This window comes from Buteo buteo, chromosome 12 (assembly GCF_964188355.1).
Source record: "Buteo buteo chromosome 12, bButBut1.hap1.1, whole genome shotgun sequence".
Lineage (NCBI taxonomy): Eukaryota > Metazoa > Chordata > Aves > Accipitriformes > Accipitridae > Buteo > Buteo buteo.
The window spans coordinates 7,402,300-7,421,992 of NC_134182.1; the positions used below are offsets into that span (position 1 = coordinate 7,402,300).

General features: G+C 38.8%; 2 protein-coding genes across 3 annotated transcripts in view; one reads left to right on the forward strand and one right to left on the reverse strand.

Moving 5' to 3' along the window:
- The window catches only part of WDR26 (WD repeat domain 26), a 33,935-nt gene extending 28,055 nt beyond the window's left edge, over positions 1 to 5,880 (forward strand). For both annotated transcript variants that reach the window (XM_075042559.1, XM_075042560.1), the window contains one exon: positions 1,210 to 5,880. In XM_075042559.1, coding sequence (XP_074898660.1) covers positions 1,210 to 1,235 — 26 coding nt within the window. In that variant the 3' untranslated portion in view covers positions 1,236 to 5,880. The remainder of the gene's footprint in view (positions 1 to 1,209) is intronic.
- A 4,922-nt stretch (positions 5,881 to 10,802) lies between these two features.
- CNIH4 (cornichon family member 4) lies at positions 10,803 to 19,590 on the reverse strand. Its single transcript, XM_075042563.1, has 5 exons — positions 19,445 to 19,590; positions 17,958 to 18,026; positions 16,808 to 16,920; positions 11,610 to 11,750; positions 10,803 to 11,024 (listed from the first exon to the last, which is right to left on the reverse strand). The coding sequence occupies exons 1-5, from the start codon at positions 19,511 to 19,513 to the stop codon at positions 10,997 to 10,999; spliced, it is 420 nt and encodes a 139-aa protein (XP_074898664.1). The 5' UTR covers positions 19,514 to 19,590; the 3' UTR covers positions 10,803 to 10,996.
- Between the last annotated feature and the right edge of the window lie 103 nt (positions 19,591 to 19,693).

Sequence of the window (19,693 nt, forward strand, 5' to 3'; positions counted from 1 at the left end):
TTATTTATGTAGACTTCTTAAAAATCTTGCCTCCAATGCTTGAGGCTTAATAACATACAATGTTATTAAAATTTAAATAATGCATTCTGACCACACTGCAAATTGAATAATGGTATTATAGTGCTTACAAAGGGAATCTCCAAAGTCTGGAGAGAGTGAAGTTTCGCACCATAAAATCTGTACGCAATTGATGCTTTCCTAACCATCTGCAATCATCTGTGTCCGAGAGACACACAGTGCAACTTCTAAATGCACAGTTGTTCCCAACCCTTCTTACCGCCCTGCCCAGAACTGTTAACGAGATGACCACTGGGGGTTGTTCTGCAGTTTATAGGCTTCTGTCATTACACATTCAACCTTGTGGTAAAGATTTACAGTAGACATTAAAATTAAATACAGTATATCCCGTTGCCACAGGACCTTGTGGCTAGTATGTTTGGACACGAGTTCAAGGGGAACCTGGACAAACTAATGAAAGAGAAACCCATTGAGTGCTGCTACATAAGTAAACGCCTCTAGTTCAGAATGTCCCTTGGGTGAAAATGGCTGAAAGTTGGAAGGATATTAGGGGGAAGAATTACCTCCTCTCCCTGCTCCTGTGCTTTCTGACGCATCTACTTCTGGTCTTGGACTAGGTGGACCAGCCTGGCCAATCTCCTATTTGTAATGCTTTGAATGCACCCATAAGGACTCACAGCCTATCCTCCAGTTGGTTTTACTTGTGGTTTTCTTTGTTTTTCTCCCATTAGCTGCTTGCTCACTCTTTCTTACTTCCTCCAGAAGATGAGCTAGTAAATGCCATAAAAATAAAAAAAAATAGAAAATGAATTTCTCACAGCAGTGCTTCCACAAGAGGTATAGGTGCACAGAATAATACCTAACAACTTAGGAATCTTAAAAGGATGACAGACAGCTCTGTAATTAGCACACTCCCCTGGGACTTGAATGCAAATGTGCGTTATTTCTTTTTGGAAGAGATGCTTTTTGAGTACCAACACCTAACGTGCTAGATTAATCTCTAAATTAATATGAATAATGAATCTAAAATAAGTAATTTTTAGCATGGGATTTAGCTACAGCATAAGATCCACTAACTAATGCATGTTCAGTAAAGCTTCTGTAAATACACTGTAATAATGACCTTATAGAAATATTAACTATTGATAAGATCTTCAAGATGTGATTTCTTTCTCTTTTGTTTTTGCTCAGAGGAATGCAGTAGCATGGATAGTTGATGGCGAATTTGGAGGAGACGACTTCAGTTTAACTTAATTAGTCGTATTTTAAATGGCTTGGGATTTGGTGCAAACAAACATGATTGATAGCTGGACAGACATGCTCGTCATGAAAAAGAACCATTTCTGAAGCCCGGTTGGGGCCAAACATTTACCACCTTGCTTCATAGTAACCAGTCAAGATGAAGCACGTCGTTAGAACGTTGTTGGACACCGTGTTGAAATTACCCCCCCATCGGTTGTGAAGAACTGTGCTACATTCAGGCTAACCATTGAACTCAGTATATATATTTTTCCCCCCTGCCTTTTTGTCTGGCAGGCTACTGTTCTTGTTGCTCTTCTGTGTAATGAAGTTTAAATGCTTGTTTGGAACACTTTATTTAACAGTTTAGAAGGCTTGATAGAAAGAGTGCTTTAGTCTGAAGAGTATACATTGGATAGGAAAGTATTTCCTTCTCTTGTTTCTCAAGTCTCTCTCCGCCTTACTTAGCTTGAGATCTTTGCAGCTTGGTTCATGGATTCTAGCCTTGCCCGTTGCGCAGTATATATAAATTGAGATGATAAACCAATGAACTATGTCAAAAGCACTCTCAGTATCACATTTGACAAAAAGTTTTGTACTTTTCACATAGCTCGTTGCCCTGCAAAGGGGTTAACAGCACAATTTTTTAAAAATAAATTATTTATAGGATTAAAATGACTTCATTTGTATACATTTGGAATTAAAACAATGCAGGAAGTGTTGTGAAACACGGTATCACTGATGCTTTTCCAGAGTATCTTGAGACCCAATCAAAAGCAGTGGCTGGAAGGAGCTTTACATAGGCAGTGAAGCTTGTTTTTCATGGAGGAACTCACTGTTCATCTTAACAGATAAACTTTATTACTTAGAAAAAAAATCATTCAAGGGTGCACCACCAGACTAAGAGTTTAAACAAGACAAGGTCTTTTTGGTTTTTTTAATTACATAAATATATGCAGCAATGCTGGTGTAAAAGGTAGACTACACTTCAAGGGAAGAATGTGTTGAAAGTCCTTTCTTCACAAAGTCAACATTTTGTAAAAGTAATTAACATACAAAGCATAATTAAACACTTGTATTATGATGGAAATTTTTCTTTATTTGATAAACAAAGGTGTATAGAGTTTCTTTTTGAGAATATACTTCTAAGTTTGCAGATTTAAATGCCTCTCCCAGACCTTGTTGCAAGCTGGTGCTGTGAACATCTAGACAAATCTAGGAATAGTTCCACTAATACCCCATGTTAAGAAAAGAGAAAGACATTTATAATTTAAGTATTTATTCTTTTTGATGTAAACAGATGGCTTGGCATCTCTGTGCTTCTGCACTACACACAAATTCATTATGGGGATGGCACTGGATTCCCTATTGTCACCTTGGGTGGAAAGGTAACGTTGGTACCACTGTAAAGTAAAGAGGGAGCAGGGAAGGGCATGCCACCAAGAACTGATGTGAACAAAGTGTGGACTTCATCCTTTAATGAGATAATAATCTAGTGTCCTTATTAGTCATATGTGGAAGAAGGGTGGGGGAAGGTTTGCTGGAGTTCCTGGGAGAAGCGTAGCCACTTTGATGAATGGGAATGCGGTGTTTAACATAAACAGTCCCTTTTTTTTTTCCCCAGAAAAACAAAGTGAAGCTTAGCAGGTTAGATTTTTTTTTCTAGATTCCAGCCATCAGGTGGTGGGGTTTTTTCTTGCCTTGTGTGTAAAGTTAAACATGATTTAAGATTCTGATACTTTGGTTGAGACCAGCCCTGAATCTGACATACTCCTCTTTTAGTACCTCCAAAATGAATTAGGAACTTAACATTCTTATCTTCAGTCTAGTACATTTGTCTTAAAATTAAGGTGAAATTGATAGCAATTACCGTTCCACAGTACTGGGAATACATGTGTAAACTTATGACTACAAATCAGTTCCTTCTTCCATTAGCTAGTTCTAGAGGAAGCTGTTTGTCTCTCTTCCTAGTTACAGACAATGTAAGATTAGTCAGTCTTGTTCCTGTGGCATCGGTGTTGCAGGGAAACACAATTTCCTAAGGTCAAATTTGACTAAGATAAACCTTTGGCTTTTAAATAAAAATTAAGTATCTAAATTGTAAACAGTGTTTTATATGTTCAAAACATGGTATAATTCATAAGCAATACCAGTATGTCAGTCTTTGGAAGCTACCCTAGTATTGTCTTAGTCTGGAACTTAATGTTTTCAAACAAAACATTATTTAGGGAGAGTAAAGAGAATAATCCTGGTTTTAATATTTCTTAAAGTCTCATACAATGGTCTGGCACTACTTGCTTACCTCATACTCATGGAACTTCAGTGGGAACTTTAGGCAGGGTGTGAAGGCTGGATCAAATCTCAAGTTTAGATTTAAAGTCTCATATGGACTTCAGCAGGCATTTTTAATGTGGCGGCCGTTATCTAAACAAAGTGAGACTCCTTACCTAGTACAAGCTGTGCGTGGGCTGATGCCTACTTTCTGCTGCAATGCATTGTAATTAGAAATTTAAACTTAGTACTCTTACCAAAACACTGCCCCTCTGTTCTGGGGTTTCTCTTCTGGACTTGGTTTGTACCTCTAAAATACACTTCAGGTATTTAGAAGCAGAGTTAGGGAGCAGCACATGTTCTGCTATCTCCGCTTTAGTTTTGTGGTGCAACTATGCAATGTAAAGGAAAGCTCCATAGAGGTGGCACTGTGTCCAGAGTGTCTCAGTAACAGCGTATTGCAGAGCTGTCTGCTGCTCATGGGTGATGAGCAGAGATGAGAGAAAGGTGAGAGTGATCTTCATTTTGCCACACTACTTGGTCCCACAGTAAACTGACATTATCGATCTAGTGGTAATGACTACCATTCCAACCTGTAGATCAAAGAGGAACCTGAACTATTTCTACCATGTCACGTATTCACAATATGTGAATTGAAAAGTACCAATACTTTTTGTACACTGACTATAAAATGAGGCTATGGGGGGAAAAAAACAAATAAGTTTGCTCATTTGCAACGTTGATTTCCATGTGCTTAAAAATGTTCATAGGCTGGAGTTTAAGGCTGGAACAAGTACACACCCACAATACATCACTGTATTTCTAGTCAGCAGACCTGTGGTTTTAGAGAGGAAAATACTGTAAGCATGTACTCCTTTTGTAACTTTCTCTGGTCAACTGTTGGCTTAAAATATTCACAGTAGCCCCAGGTTACTGTCAAGGCAGATCTTTAAAAAAATTATGCTGAAGCATTTTATTATCTGAATGTTCTTTAGCTGTTCAGGTAAGTAATTTTCAAGGCACAATGGAGCACAAAAGGGAAAATGCTAGATCTGTCCTTGTTTTGGAGGGGAGGGTAGTGGGGGGAAATGACACCTTTGTTTTAAATTCCCTCTGTCTTCTAAAGTTCTCCAACTTTAAAGTAACTTCTTTTTATGATTAGAGCAAAGATGCAAGCTAGAAATCTGTCCAGATCTTGCCAGTTACTTCTCAACTTGGCTTCAAACAGGTAACGTTTAATAAAACACAGTATGTTGTTGGGAGTTTGTGTCTAGCTGTATACTTTTACACTGCTGTGATACTCCCACCCAAAATCAGTTTTGAAGGCTTCCTTAGCAGGAAACAGCGACTCCTACAATTAGCGGTAGTTTGAGGGGAGGTGTTCTAGACCCAAATGGGGAGGGGGATAAGGAAAGAGGAATGGATGTAAAAAGCAGGATTTACTGACCAACAGACAAACTACTGTAACTCAAGGGGGAGGAGGAAAAATGCACTTTCAATAGTTTGTCCATATTTTTAGCTACAAAATAAACTTGTATCTAATTTTTTTTGAGACAACTATTAAGAGGAACACCCATCCCATAAATGGCTAATGCTCCTTTTGACCTCCTCCTGTCTTTTCCACATTGGCTTGAGTCCATTTTCAGCTGCCATACTTAATTTTGAAAACTACTTTTAATGATGTTTAGAAAGAAAAAAAAATCATTAACTCTGACACTTTTTAAAACAGGGTGGACTTAATTGAAGTGTGCAGTGTTGAACTACTGCTGCAGTAGCTGCCTCTAGTTGTTGAAATAAACTGTAGACAAGTTTTCTGTCTATTAATCCAGATAATCTGGATTCAATAAAACGTCTGTGAGAGTGTTGCTCCCATCTGGTATGAATGTGTGTGTGCATGTGTTCCATGAACAGACAGAGAACCAAATGTTCTAGGTACTTGTCATGTCTTATTGCATACTTTAAGTCGTGTGTATGTGAAGTGTCCTTTGACCGGAAGGTTTTGGTTAATATCAGTATATTTTTATAAATTTGAAATTCATTGTGCCCCATCTTTTTTCTTAAACATTTTTCATTGTTAGGGTATATGTGCTAGATTTGAATCTTTAACATTTTTAGGCACAGATGGAAAAGTTATTGGCTCCTTGAAAACTTATGGGACAAAATGGATCCTCAAAGCATGTATGTACTTACAAACCAAGCTGTAGAGATCAAGAAAAGAACTTTATTGTTGATCTCAAGATTTCTAAATTGTCAAGATTTATATGGAGTTGTGGTGGAACTAGTTAACACTTAGAGCTTTTGGTATGTAATGACTATTTGCTATGGACTGATATTAAATGTTTCAAAGGATTGCGTTCTTAAACTTTCTGGATTTTTGTTACTCCTCGGATTATATTAAGTAGTTAAAAATTTCTTTGCTATATTACATTAAAAACATAAGAACTTTGGGTCTCGTATTTATTTTCACTTGTTTTACTAATTATTTACAGAACACCGTTTTAACTTTTTTATTTTATAAACGTGTAGTATTTTAAACATATCTTTAAAAATTGTTCAATTGGAACTACATTAACTTCTGATTTGTTTTTATTAGGATTTTTAAAAAAAAATTACACTTTTTCCATGTTGGTGCACAGCACTTAACAGAAATGTTTGTATTCCCTTTCTTTCAATTCAATAAACAGAATAAATAACTGGAATGAATAGTTCTTAGTTTCCCTAACTTCACTTATGACTGACTTGGATGTTAATTTCTTGATCATTAATTATAGATTTCTTCCATATTTGTAGTATTTCACTTCCTTGCTAGGAAAATTAATTTGTGGCAATTTAGCTGCAGCTGAATTCAGTGTTGTGTGCAGGTTTCCAGTTTTTTATGTTTGGCTCTAATCTACCTCACGCTTGCGTTTTCACTGTACCTTTAGCAGTTGACTTGCCTGTGTCTTGTTCTGTGCTTATCTAACTTGTTGAACATCTGCTCCTTTGAGGCTCCATGAACACCTCGATTCCTTAATGCTGGAGCTTGCTTAAATACTGGACACGGGTCTCTTTAGGTGATTGGTGGGTTTTGTGGGGTTTTTTGATACTTCATATTAAGCAGGTGGTCCTGAAGTACTTGTATCTTCTGCTTAGACTTCTCTTAAACTGGAGATCAGGGACCTCCAGACTTCTATCTGAAGCTGACCTAAGCAGCTTTTGTGGCTGAGAGCTCTTGAAGCTACTTCTCAACTGTTGCCTTTGTTCCCTCCAACTAAGCCTACATTCTCGTCCCTCCTTCCCTGTGCCTTAAAACAGGACCTCATCTTTGTCCTGCATTTTAGGCATTTTTTCATTTGGCTCTAGCTAATGTTCTGTTAAACGAAAAGCTGTGCCTAAATTTGCCCTCCCCTTCCTGTAGCTTTTCCAAACTCAAACCTTTTGCTGAAGTGCATTCAATTTTTTAATTCTTTGAGCTTCTATATTGATTAGAAGAGGTCTTTACTCCCTCTAGTAGCACCTTTGTATTAATTTTATTCCCTCTCTTACAGTTTAAGCAGCGTATAGATAATTATGGCTTAAATGCAGCTGCAAACAGAAGGGGCATGCCTTACTCCTTTCCATGTGCTGCTTCCCTTGGGTACTAGGATTTGCAGGAGGGTTGCTAGATTGTAGAACCACTTCAGCCATAAATGATCCACACAGTGGATAAAGGAAGTTAGTTTTTTGGCTCGGTTTGTTACTGTGCCTCATCTGCTGTCCTGTGTCTGCCTTTAACTGGTGAGAAGAATGCAAGAGAAGCAGGTACATGATTTCTATTGAACTGAAATTTCAGTGTATGTAAGATTTAAAATTAATTGTATTTTTTTTTAACCTTTCAGGTTATTTAAAATAAATTACGTAAGGAACCTGATAGTAGATGAGCATTTCATAATGAGCTTAAATCCAAACTCTGCCTGAGGTCGGGTACTTCTCCAGAGGGACAGTTTCTGTTTTACTCTGTCACTTTACACCTTGGCCTATGCTTTCTATGCTGCCTGATGCATCCCTCTGCTACTTTGCATGTGTTGCACATGCTTAGGCTATTGACTCATTACAGAAAGATGGCAGTCTTCAAAAGACCTATAATGCTCTGAAGAGTAATCACTGAAGTTGGTATGTCTCCGATGTTTCTGCCAAAGATAAAGTGGTTAACATACTGATAACTGCATGGTGGTCCATATAGCCCAAATTTTTGTATCACCACCTCCAATCTCACCATTACCATATCCTTAGAGGCAAAAATGATCTTGTCTTAGCATTTGTACAAAATCCTAGAGCGTTTCTTGTGAGAAAAAGAATTAGAATAAAGCTATGCTGCTACTGAACAGATAAAGATTTGCTTCCATGGGCTTACCAGGGTTTCAGATTGGTTGTTAACCTGCATGTAGAACTGTTCTTAGGACTACTAGTCATACTATTAATCCCACTAATTTACTGTGTTCCATAATACAGAACTATTTCAGAAAAAAACAGTAATTTACTAAGATGAGGCGATAAGTATATTCTTTAATAAAATAGGCTAAATAACCAACAGTCTTTAACTGTAATGATTAGTTAGGGGAAAACATGCTATTGTACCTATTTTAACTAATCCCCCTCAAGTGCAGTACTGTAACAGCCACCTAATCTCTCTGAAAACTGTTGAATGACTAGTATCTTAGCAAGTTGACCAGTCTTGAGACTGTGGGTGAAGAAAAGAGCTTGATAGCTTTGTTTAAAAGTTAGAATCCCTATAGGCCAGGGATTTTCATAGATCATTTCATCAGCTTTCTATAAATCATAGCTAATCATTTGAAGGAAAAGCTAATGGTCCCCTCATGAAGTTATACTTGTATACCTCAGTTTCAAAGGGAAATATATTCTGGTGAGTGACTAGGACAGAATCTCTTTATCATAGTGATGAAGTTAAGTGAATTTTTATTTAAAATCAGTCTAAAGTTTGCAATTGTCTTAAATTCTGTACAGTAAGTTTGGATTTAAATTGTGCTGTTCTCCCTTGATGGAGACTCAGAAAATGGGGAGTTTGTTTTGATTTTTACTACTATAAAATTTCTGTGCATCTCCCATGACATAGATGACTGTAGGATCCCTATTTCCAGCTAATGAACTACATTTTTAGCAATTACAAATACATTTTTCCTATTGCCAACACTGAGCTCTGTGAGGCAGGAAATGACCGTGTACAGTAAGGAAGGCTTCAAAATTACCAGTGTAATTACTCAGTAGAATTGTAGTCTCTGGAACATGCTACTGAGGTTTTTAAAACTATTATAACAAGTTGTTAGCTATGAAGGAACAGAGAATTTATATAAAAAAGTGGGGTGGGAAGATTGCATTCATATAAAAATTTACTATTTGACAACCACCACTTAGAACACAGATCTGGTTTTGTTTTGGGGTTTTTTTGTTGGTTTTCTGTTTTGTTTTGTTGGCCTATCATGGTTAGTAATTCAGTCTTGAAGAAGGAAGTGGGGAGGAATCTACAATAACATACCTCTAGGCCAGGGATATAAATTAAGACAGATGCTACTCCCATTATTTTTTTTTTTTTCCCAGATATGTTCTTTTCCCTTACCCTTCCCTGTCCTGCTCCCTTCTCTGAAGAAACACTTCCCTCAGTAGAGGAGAATAGAAGCCTTTCATAGTGAGTGATAAATTTTACCAATTTCATTAGGGAAGGGGTCTACCCTATCTAATCTCATCACTGTAACTGCAAGATGCTGGTAGTTAGAAATCACTGAAGACAATGTATCTTACAACCATTTTCATTAATAATAAGCTCTTATCACAAAAATCATGTCTTTAGTATAAGATACAATATTGCTTGTTTAAGTGGTGGACTGACTTACAGATTAATGATTATGTTTCTCAGTGTGAAACATCATTAATGAAAGTTATCTACTGTTAGTGCTATGGCAAGGACTTACACAGCTTACTAACACTGCTCTTTCTTCTAATAAATAACACCCAAAATATGTGTAGTATGGGTTTTTTCACATACAAATAAGATAATTTAATTGCCTACCCTATAAGCTGCTACAAAAGTTACTGACTTGCCTCTCTCCTAGTTTTATTTGCTCTCCTTTTTCTAGACCTACATCCTGTCTGGGTTTCAGCTTTGTAAGCCAATACTTTCTGTAGTTTGACTTTTGTGGTGTTGGCGTGCAGCTGTGGTAGCTGTTTCCTTAGCTATTTTTTAATTAGCATAATTTTCAGCACTCTTTCATCTTTGTAACAGCTGAACTTGGGACTCCATCCGTCATAATTTTAAAGCCAAACTTTTCCTAGAACAAACATTGAACACAAGGTATCTAGAGAAATCAAGCTTCAGTGTTGCCTTTTCACTGCTGGCCATGAAAACAATGTTAACTACAGCTGTACACCAAAGAACAAGTATTTACAAAGGAAAACTTCCTAAGTTTTAGGACTTAAAAAATACAGTGCTATAATCAAGTATTTCGCTTGACGTGTTCGTTTCAAAAAACCTGTTTCCGTGCACATATAAAAAATTTAAGGACAGTTATTGGACAGTGAGGGTACAAACTTGGGTTTATAATACTTATCACTGATGCAAAAGCTGCACAAAAAGAACTTAAGTTTGCTGGTGTTTTTAAAGCAGAGTCACACCAGAATTAGATATGGAAATAGCAGGTTCATGGGGTAGTGACTGCAGATAGCCTTTTTGTTCTGTAACCAACTCCAGCCCTGGTGCAATATGATGTTTACTTTGTATGGAGGTCTATAATGTATTTCAATAACAAAACAGGAGTTAAAGGGGAAAAGCAAGTATTAATCATGTTTCTTATCTGTTTTTCAGTCTTACACATAAATGCCACTTTCACCAAAGGGACCTTAATCCATCCAAACACAAGACTTCCTATAGGTTATTGGAGGGAGGGATGGAAAGGGAGAAAAGCGTAACTTTTATTCCAATGCTTTTTAGCTGGAAAAAACACTGACACAAAGATGCAAGCTGTGCTACTGTTCCACTTTAAAATCTATATTCCAAGTGCTGCTTCAGACTATGCTCTAATAGGACAGCTTGACAGCCAGAGGCACATCCTGACACCTTTCAGTAAGAAGCAGACATGATTGCTGCATTTAAATTTGTTCTGGAACTACCATATTACCAGCCCACACTGCTGAAATGAGTTTCCCTTCTCACCATTTAATTCCTATGAGATCAGTTCTGTAAGCAAGGATTTCATCTTACAGAAGCAGCAGCTCCAGCAGTTTGGGTTGTAAAAGAAGAAAAACAACTGCTACACAGATGCAATGTCTTTTGAAAATATTTTATGTTAAAAATACAGAAAAATACTTCTTGTTCAAAGAGGAAAAATATACTGCATGACAACACTTATCTAGGTTTGTTCGGAAGGTGTCTGTGGCTCCGCAACCAGTCACTGGAGTGATGACCCAATTTGGCAGCTAATGGTTCTTTTTCAACTTCTCAGTCATTTATCAAAGCCAGAATCATACTGTGACAAAACAGAAAACATGATACCAGTGGATTACTGAAGCATGTGCAAGTAGGAACAGCTATCGTTTTCATGAGAGAACTGCACTTGATTCTGAAATAGAAAGTCAAAGCAACCATGTTATGTGCTTTGCTTATAAAGACAAGGACTGCAGAAGTAATACTGCAGCAAAAGAACAGTAGTTCTTCCATCTTGTAGTAAGTGGCCCCATCACAGAACTCATCTGTAACTTAGCCAGATCAACTTTATTTTCTAAAACAGAACTTGAAAAATAAACTTGGTCCTCAAGATTATTTCCATTCTAAAAGGCCGCTTATTCTAGGTGCTGAAATCATGTAACTCTCTATATTGTAGTTAAAGTGGTTTTGAGATTAAGGAGTAGTCTGAGTTTCCAAACAATGTTGGATGAGAAAGAATAAAGGCATATAATGAGCCCACAGATAGCTGTCAAAATATATTATTGAGGCTTAGCAGGATGCAAAAAGATAACATACGAATACCAGCAATTACACTAGCAGAATAGAGGAGATAAAAATAACTGGCAAACAATTCCTTTGTTCCTTGGGAACAATTTTTGAAACTAACCTGTAAAGGTACATGAAGAAACAGAGCAGATGAAAGCCTAGTTTAATCATGGCTTCCTTCATGTGCGATTTCAGTTGTCCTCGGTTATGGATTTCTGTGGGATCAAATACCCCCATGTTTCCACTTGGCACCATAATGTACCTGAAAGTTTAAGAACAAAACAAAAACAAAACTAGAAGCATAGTCATCAAAACATTAGAGAGAGTTGGGAAGGGGAGGGGGAAAGCTTGCACAGCAGGGACTTTCATCTAAAGACACGTTTCACAATTCAACGTAAGTAAGCTCTCTTTTAATTCTATTTCAGTTTCAGGATATTGCGTGTATCTCTGCCACGACAACCCATGAACAAAGAATAAGAGGACAAGAAGTACTAAAAGCATCAGCCCAGCTTCCCATGTATAAACGGGAGAATTTTCAGGTAATAGCCAATTCCAGTTCATTTTAATTGCTGTTCGTGGTTACTTGGTGTTGCGAAGGAAAACAGCCACCCACAGTGGAAAGATGCATTAGATGAAAGAGACTAGAAAAGAATTAATTTAGGTAAGAATTAGTGATTTATTTACCAAAAAAATCCACATAGATAATCACAAACTCCAGTGGACAAAATGAGATAGCACAAGACAAGACAAAGGATCTGCGTATTATTCCCATCTTTGTCACAACCATCCTGTGTTATCTCAGCAGACACTGAGGCTGACAGGATGAGAGATTGGGCAGAACTGAAGAAGTTATATACTGCTGTTCGAACACAAATAAGAACAAAAGCTGAGTGAAACAAAGCAAAATGTAAGCAAAAGGAATAATAAAACCAGCAAAACAACTGTTTATGTCCTGTGAAAATTCAACAAGCAGCACGTTGTTTTGTTGTAAGCATCTCCCAAGAAAGCAAATTCAAGCATATGAAGTTCTCACTCCATCTGAGCTTAGTATAGAACAGTATTGTTATTTCACTTAAATGTCACACAGGCTCTACCTTCCTGGAATAATACTCCTTCTACACTGGAATTTAACTCCCCATCTTACACCTGGAGCAAAAGCCAGGTCTCAGAACAGAACACTTTTGGATTTTCTTTATATACTTGAAGAATGGCACCACTTGTACTCCAAAAGGCACTCCCCCACCTCTTACAGCATTCATTATTGTGCTGGTTTCAGCTGGAATAGAGTTAATTTTCTTCATAGTAGCTAGTATGGGGCTATGTTTTGGATTTGTGCTGGAAACAGTGCTGATAACACAGGGATATTTTTGTTCCTGCTGAGCAGTGCTTACCCAGAGCCGAGGGCTTTTCTGCTCCTCCCCCCACCCCACCAGTGAGGAGGCTGGGGGGGCACAAGGAGTTGGGAGGGGACACAGCCGGGACAGCTGACCCAAACTGACCACAGGGATATCCCAGACTATACGATGATGTCGTGCTCAGCAGATAAAGCTGGAGGAAGAAGAAGGAAGGGGGGATGTTTGGAGTGATGGCATTTGTCTTCCCAAGTCATGGTTAGGCGTGATGGAGCCCTGCTTTCCTGGAGATGGCTGAACACCTGCCTGCCCAGGGGAAGTGGGGAACAAATTCCTTGTTTTGCTTTGCTTGCGTGCATGGCTTTTGCTTTACCTATTAATCTGTCTTTATCTCAGCCCATGAGTTTTCTCACTTTTACCCTTCCACTTCTCTCCTCCATCCCACTGGGGGGGGAGAGAGCAAGCAGCTGCGTGGGGCTTAGCTGCTGGCTGGGGTTAAACCACAACAATTTTAATAATAGGAGGGGAAGTAAGGGAACAAGAAATAAGGATGTTTTCTAGCAGGAGACAAAAAAAAAAGTTAAGACCACAGTATTTGTCTGTCTTGCACAGAGGCATTAAAAAGCACTGCAGCATATTTGACTAATAAGAAAGACAATTATGTCCCATTAAAAATAGTTCATGTGAAATACTTACAATTTGAAATTCTCTTCTAAATTTGAAGTTTTAAGCAATTGTTCTATTTTTAGTATTATAACACAAATTATTGTCCATTTACTGGGAATGTAATGCATTTTATTGGAATAAAAGGAAGAACATGAGTTTCCTGTACTAATTTATCCTAGAAATAGAATGCATAGTTTCCTTATATCTCTAGGATATGAATGCCATAAAGGTAGTATTTATTAATTTTGCATTTTAAGAAGAATGATAACACTTAAATGATGCAACTTAATTGCGGAACCTGGGACATAGGTTTTCCAAGAGGCCCACAAGCTTTTGTTATACATCTAAGGAACTGTAGTCATGGACACAGCAATGCTAGATGCTGACAAACCCAACTCAAGCCAGAAGGAAAAAACTTCTGCAGCAAAGCCACACAGAACAAGAAAACTGTCAGCTTTAATGAACATACACACTAGTGCCTCCAGTAGCTCCATTCAGTGGAAGCTGCTGCCACAGCAACAGGGCACTTCCCTCCAGATTAGACAATTTTGTAAAGTATGTGGGAGTCGCGGTAAGAATTTTCACTGTATTTTAAAGATTTTTTTTTTTTAACTTTTTTTTTTTCTACTTGTTCAGTTTTAAGAGGGGTATGATCTACTTAAAGACATGGCAAGAATCACATCATTTGGTATATTGTCTCAAGCAGGTCTATATAACAGAGAAGAAAGGGAAATGTTAAACTTTTTTTTAAGAGTTGCTTTCTTTTTGCCTACTCACATTCAACATTTTCTTTGTAATTCTTGCTTCTTTTACATAGTAGCAGGTCTAAGAAATATTTAAGAACAAAAAAAAAACCAACCTATTTTGAAATATGATTAGATTTCAAATAAGCTGCTTCAATATCTAGTTTTAAAGCAAGGAGAATGTAAGACAGTCTAGTTTTGTCTCACATTGTCCTTGCTTTAAAACTAGATATTGAAGCAGCTTATTTGCTGTGGCTCACTGGAGATTACTGAAATCACTGAGACAATTAGTAAATTAAGCCAGTACTGCCTGTAACTGCCATTTACTCATCAAGATTAAGCAGGTTTTGAAGGAAAGATAATAAGGGGAAGGGATGATTATCCTACCTTTCTCTCTATTATCACTTAGATATACTACAAAGCACAGACTTCTTCAATCTCAACACAATTATTTTTATTTCTGTACTCATCTTGGAGTAGAATGATAATCTTAAACCTTTCTGAATTCGTGTGCAGCAACATTTACTCCAGAAGTTGGTTACTGAAACTCTATAACATAGGAAGAAAAAATTCAAACACATTCAGCTGATGCTAAAAGTTTGCAGCTTGTGATAATGGGTTCACACTTCATCTGTTCCCACTTAGTCCCAGTTTAGTAACTGACACCTTCTCCTCTCTTCAGTGTATTCAAACTACTTTACAGTCCACCATTTTTCTGACTACCATACCTTTTGTCCATTGATCATTGGGTCAAATGTAAGTTCTATCCCAAAACACCAGATTTCCTTTATAATGCTAAACAACTCTCTTGCTTTCGCAGACCTCTAACTCCTTCACTACGGATAGGATAGTCCAGGCTATTGATGTGGGTGAAACTCCTTGATCCTCAGGAAGAAGGTAGGATTAGTAATAGAAGCTTAACGTTTTGACTTCTTTTGGCAGGACAGGCAAAGTATCATATTGTCATATTCATTTACTGCTGAAACCACACATCTAAAATTGAGGAAACAATCCTGGATTTTAGGATATTCAGAATGTCTACCCCATGTATGACAAATATAAAATGAGAGCTGTCAATTCAACACAGCAGTCAAAGCTTACTGCCTGAAGTGTGGAAATGGAAATAATTGTATCTTTTTCAATTCTCTCTGACCAGGTTTAGAAGGGAAAGCAAGTGGCTACTTTAAACATTAACATAAGTAAGCAAAAAGAAGCAGCAAAGGGGTAACCAGTACAAGAAAGCTTCAAAGAAAATCCATTCTTTCTCTAGTGTCTCTGTAGAAACAGTCTAGCGTAAATGAAGCATCGAATGCAAATTCCATACTTGCCAGCAGATACCAAAGGGAATACTGGTCATTTTGTGCAATGGTGTATAATACAGCACATACAGGTGGCCAAACAAAACTATCCCTATGTGTGTGCATTTAGGCAACGTTTGTTTATTAAGCACACAAGTTACACTGTCTCATATTACTCCAGCTCAGAAATATCTGAAGGCTTTGCTAGCAGTTTTGTAGAAAACAAGGGTGATAAATGCATGGTTATTTTGCCCAAGAACAACAAAGTTATCAGTAAAGGGATCCTCAGCTTCTTTTTAATGAGAGCTATGAAACCTCTTGTTTAATTTTAACAGCAACTCCACCTATCCCTGCAAATAGTTAGCCCTAGCAGGTTCAGGCAAACAAGAATTACAGCCAACTTTTCATACCTGTATGTTTAAACATTTGGTCTTTTGGACTTCCCATAGTATAGTGATTAGAGACAATTTGTGACAAATGCACACCCCGTTTTCATTAGCATAACACCTGTAAAGGTTCAATTCTCTGCACATCAAATGATACAAAATAAAAAGAACATTTTTGCACCGACAGTCCCAATGTTGCCACGTGGAAACCCCTACTGGTAAGTAAACCATTTCAAAGCAGTGGACAGCCCAGTATACAAAGACCAATAACACTGACAGTTGTCGTAAGATGAAAAGTCTGCAAACCTTTCCAAATACAAAGAGGCAAGATGGGGGACCAAAACCAACACAAATGACGGAGAGAGACAAGACAGTAAATGAAGGAGTGCACGGGGGATAACACCACAAACATGGGGGATAACAAAAGGCTGAAGAGAATAACTTTTTATTCTTCCAAATCCTCCCCAACCATCACCCATGCTGACCTAAGTATTTTTACACGGATATCACTATCAGACATACAGGCACAGCATGAAAAACATTAACAACTATGTTTGCAGTACTACTTCACAATCCCAATTAACATACTATCATTTCCTGTGAACTTGGGAATGACTCACAAATCAAGGTTCCTGGGCACTAGAAAGAATGCAAGGAAAGGCCAAAAGTTTCATATCCTTTACACTGTTGGGTTTCTTGTAATTTTAATTGCAAGGAGAGAAGAGGTTTATGTTAGTTAGATCCATGAAGACAGCAGCTCAAGAACGTAACTGAAACATCTCATCATGACACATTATTTATCTTCATACTACGCTTAAAGCTAAACTAGTAACAGTGGGGAAAAAAAAAAGCACACAAACCCCTTTGCACTTACCGATATATATTCCATGTTGCGACTGGCAAATTAAGGAGAAAGATGAACCAGTGCAATGAAATAAGCATTAATACCGTTACAACAGCATGGCCAATCACCTCAGGGACCACCCACTGTAAAAAGGGAAAAAAAGAAGAGTTACATGCACAAATATAAATTCCTTTCTGAAAGAGAGATCTATATAGTTATCATATGATTTTAATCATGTAAAACTCAGACAGAAAATTCATAGCAGAAGCACGCAATTTCATCACATCAGGGAAATTAAGACCTTCGGACAGATTCCACGTAAGCAAGCCAGAAATCAGGCCCTAAGATATTACAACAGAGGTACTTTATCCAAGTATTACAAGAATTTCTAGAGAGAAGCACAGCAGCTGTTTGAACACAGCTATATTACACAAGCACTTAAGAAAGCGAGTTAAGAAATTATACAGCGCTCATTTGAAATCACTGCAGAGAACAGTGGATTTAGGAATGAGAGAAGCAGATAATTAAAATCTGCACAGACACAGGACAAACACCCTTAGGCTTGGAACAGACAAGAAAGTTGATCAATATGAAAACTGGCATAGTTAAATTGGGTCAGCCCCTAGCATTAACACATTTTTGGCTTGATAGTATCCTGTAGCATTCTCTCTTACATTAAGAAAGGAAATACCTTTAAGTCAAAGTGAACACCCATGCGGAGAGGCCACACTGATTTAATGAAATCAGTTTTAAGCAGACTTGTTTAAAATAGTACTTTTCCTTCTCAGAGTAAAACTCTCTACTGTTCAAGAGAGGTTAGAAATTATACAGGAGCATCAGAGAAAGTTGCTATAAAGATCTGAACAGTCACGAGTAGACAACCTTGGTGTGGCACACCTACAAGAACAAAAGCACAGAACTCAAGAGCTCTGCAAAGAGTTAAGTCTTAGTCCCAGGAATTCAGAGTAGCAGCCCATCTCAGAGTCAGAAGAACAGCCTTTTGTGACTGAATTTGCTCAAAGACGGGTATCCGAAAAAGACAAGCAGACTGAAATAAAGGATACATGCAAAATATCACCAGTCAAGGCTATTCAGATATACATTACACCCCTGTTATTTGTCATGTTAAGATGAAGGACTGTTTCTTAAACCACATTAAATGCAAAGAAGAATAATTTACTTTATTGAGTTTTGAGCAGCATGATCTAGCATTAATGTAGTCACATTCCAAATCTGATAGTGTAATTATCTGGAGTCCAAGATAAGGAAAAATTGTATGGCAATTCAGAATACACAGAGCTTTATTTTTATCCAGTAAGTTGGGGAGAGCACTCTGCTCTCAGCGTAGACTGTCTTGTTCTATAGCTGATCTGCCAAAGACACGTTTCAATTATTTACAACTCATTCCTGCTTTAGGGAGAAAGTTAGGCCACGTTTTATCATCAGGCCAAGTGATTTTTATGATGTTTTTCCAACGGCAACTGTTGCACAAGTGCTAAAGTTCAGTTCAACACTTAGAACAGACCAGGGAGGCAAACTCGATATTTTTAGTTTCAGAATTATTACTACAGCACTTGAAGCCAGAACTTAAAAGGAAGAAAAAGTTAATGCACTTTTTAAACTCTCCTCACAATAAAGCTAAACAGTGCAGTTTTAAGAAGTGGATCTACTTTTTTTACATTTACAGCAACATTGGATTGATTCATACTTTGCTAGGAAATAAGAGGGTAACATCATTAGCAAATGAACTTTCAGCAACAGAAACATGAAGACTGCAGACAGAAAAGTCCTTTCAAAAAAGACTGAGGATGCACGTGTGCACATCATCATGCTATGTCCTGTAAAGCTCATACTCCTTTTCTCCAAGGAAAAAAAAAGCATGAGATTTTTTTCCTATCCCTAAAAAAGTCCTCTCATTTTTCAACAAATAACCTATCCTTCTAGGATTAATTTCTTTCAGGTGCTTCTGTACTTCTTTTCTGTTAGGAGAACTGGCTAGATTCTGAGACAGCACCAGGATTTCAAAGAGTGCGAGACCCCGTTCTCTTTTATTCAGAAGAATAAGAAAAGGAAGCCAAATGAGTGAGTGCTTTTACATTCTAACAATGCCACAGCAGCGAAGACTGCAGGCAAGTTTGTAACAAAGAATATGGAAATTCTGTTTGTCAGGGAACTCTCAGTCTCCCAGCTACCAGCTCACACCTGAAATAAGAGTCAGGTATCCTTACAATTAAAAGGCTATCGCGTGGCCACATTTTTTGAGGCCTGGGTAGTTTCTGAGGGGGTGAAGCATGCTTCGACACCCCTTCCTCTACACCAACGCCGAGCACACGCTGCTTCTGCCGAGGGACCGTGTATTTTCCACGGCACCGGCCACACACGCCCGTGGCAGCCTGCAGCCCCCCCCGAGCTCCACCGCTCGGAGGAACGAACGTATTTCGGGCACCGAATCACTCCCCCTTTCGGGCACCCCCCGCCAGCGGCCATTACCCGGCACAGGCCCTCACGCCCCGCCGCTCTCAACCCACCGCCAACCCGGTGGCCGCGGCCCCGGCCCCGCTCGCCCGCCCTCAGCGGCGCCTCAACGGGCCCGGCCCACCTCAGTCCCACCGGGCGCGGGCACCGCCCCATCCCGGGCACCCCCCCCCGCCACCAGCCGAAGGATACGAAGTAGACGGAGAGGAAGATGAGGGCGCAGCAGTCGATCAGCGAGAAGATGAAGACCACCGACTCCATCCCGCCACGGCCGCCGCCCTCCCGGCTGCCGTACGCCCTGCCCTCCCCCTCCCCGCGGCCGGCCAGGGCCGCCCCGCCGCGCCGCGCGGCATGCTGGGAAATGGAGTCCCCGCGGCAGCCGGGCCTCCTCACGGGTGGCAGCCGGGGCACGTCCCCGCTCTTCGCGAGGGCGCTGCCGGG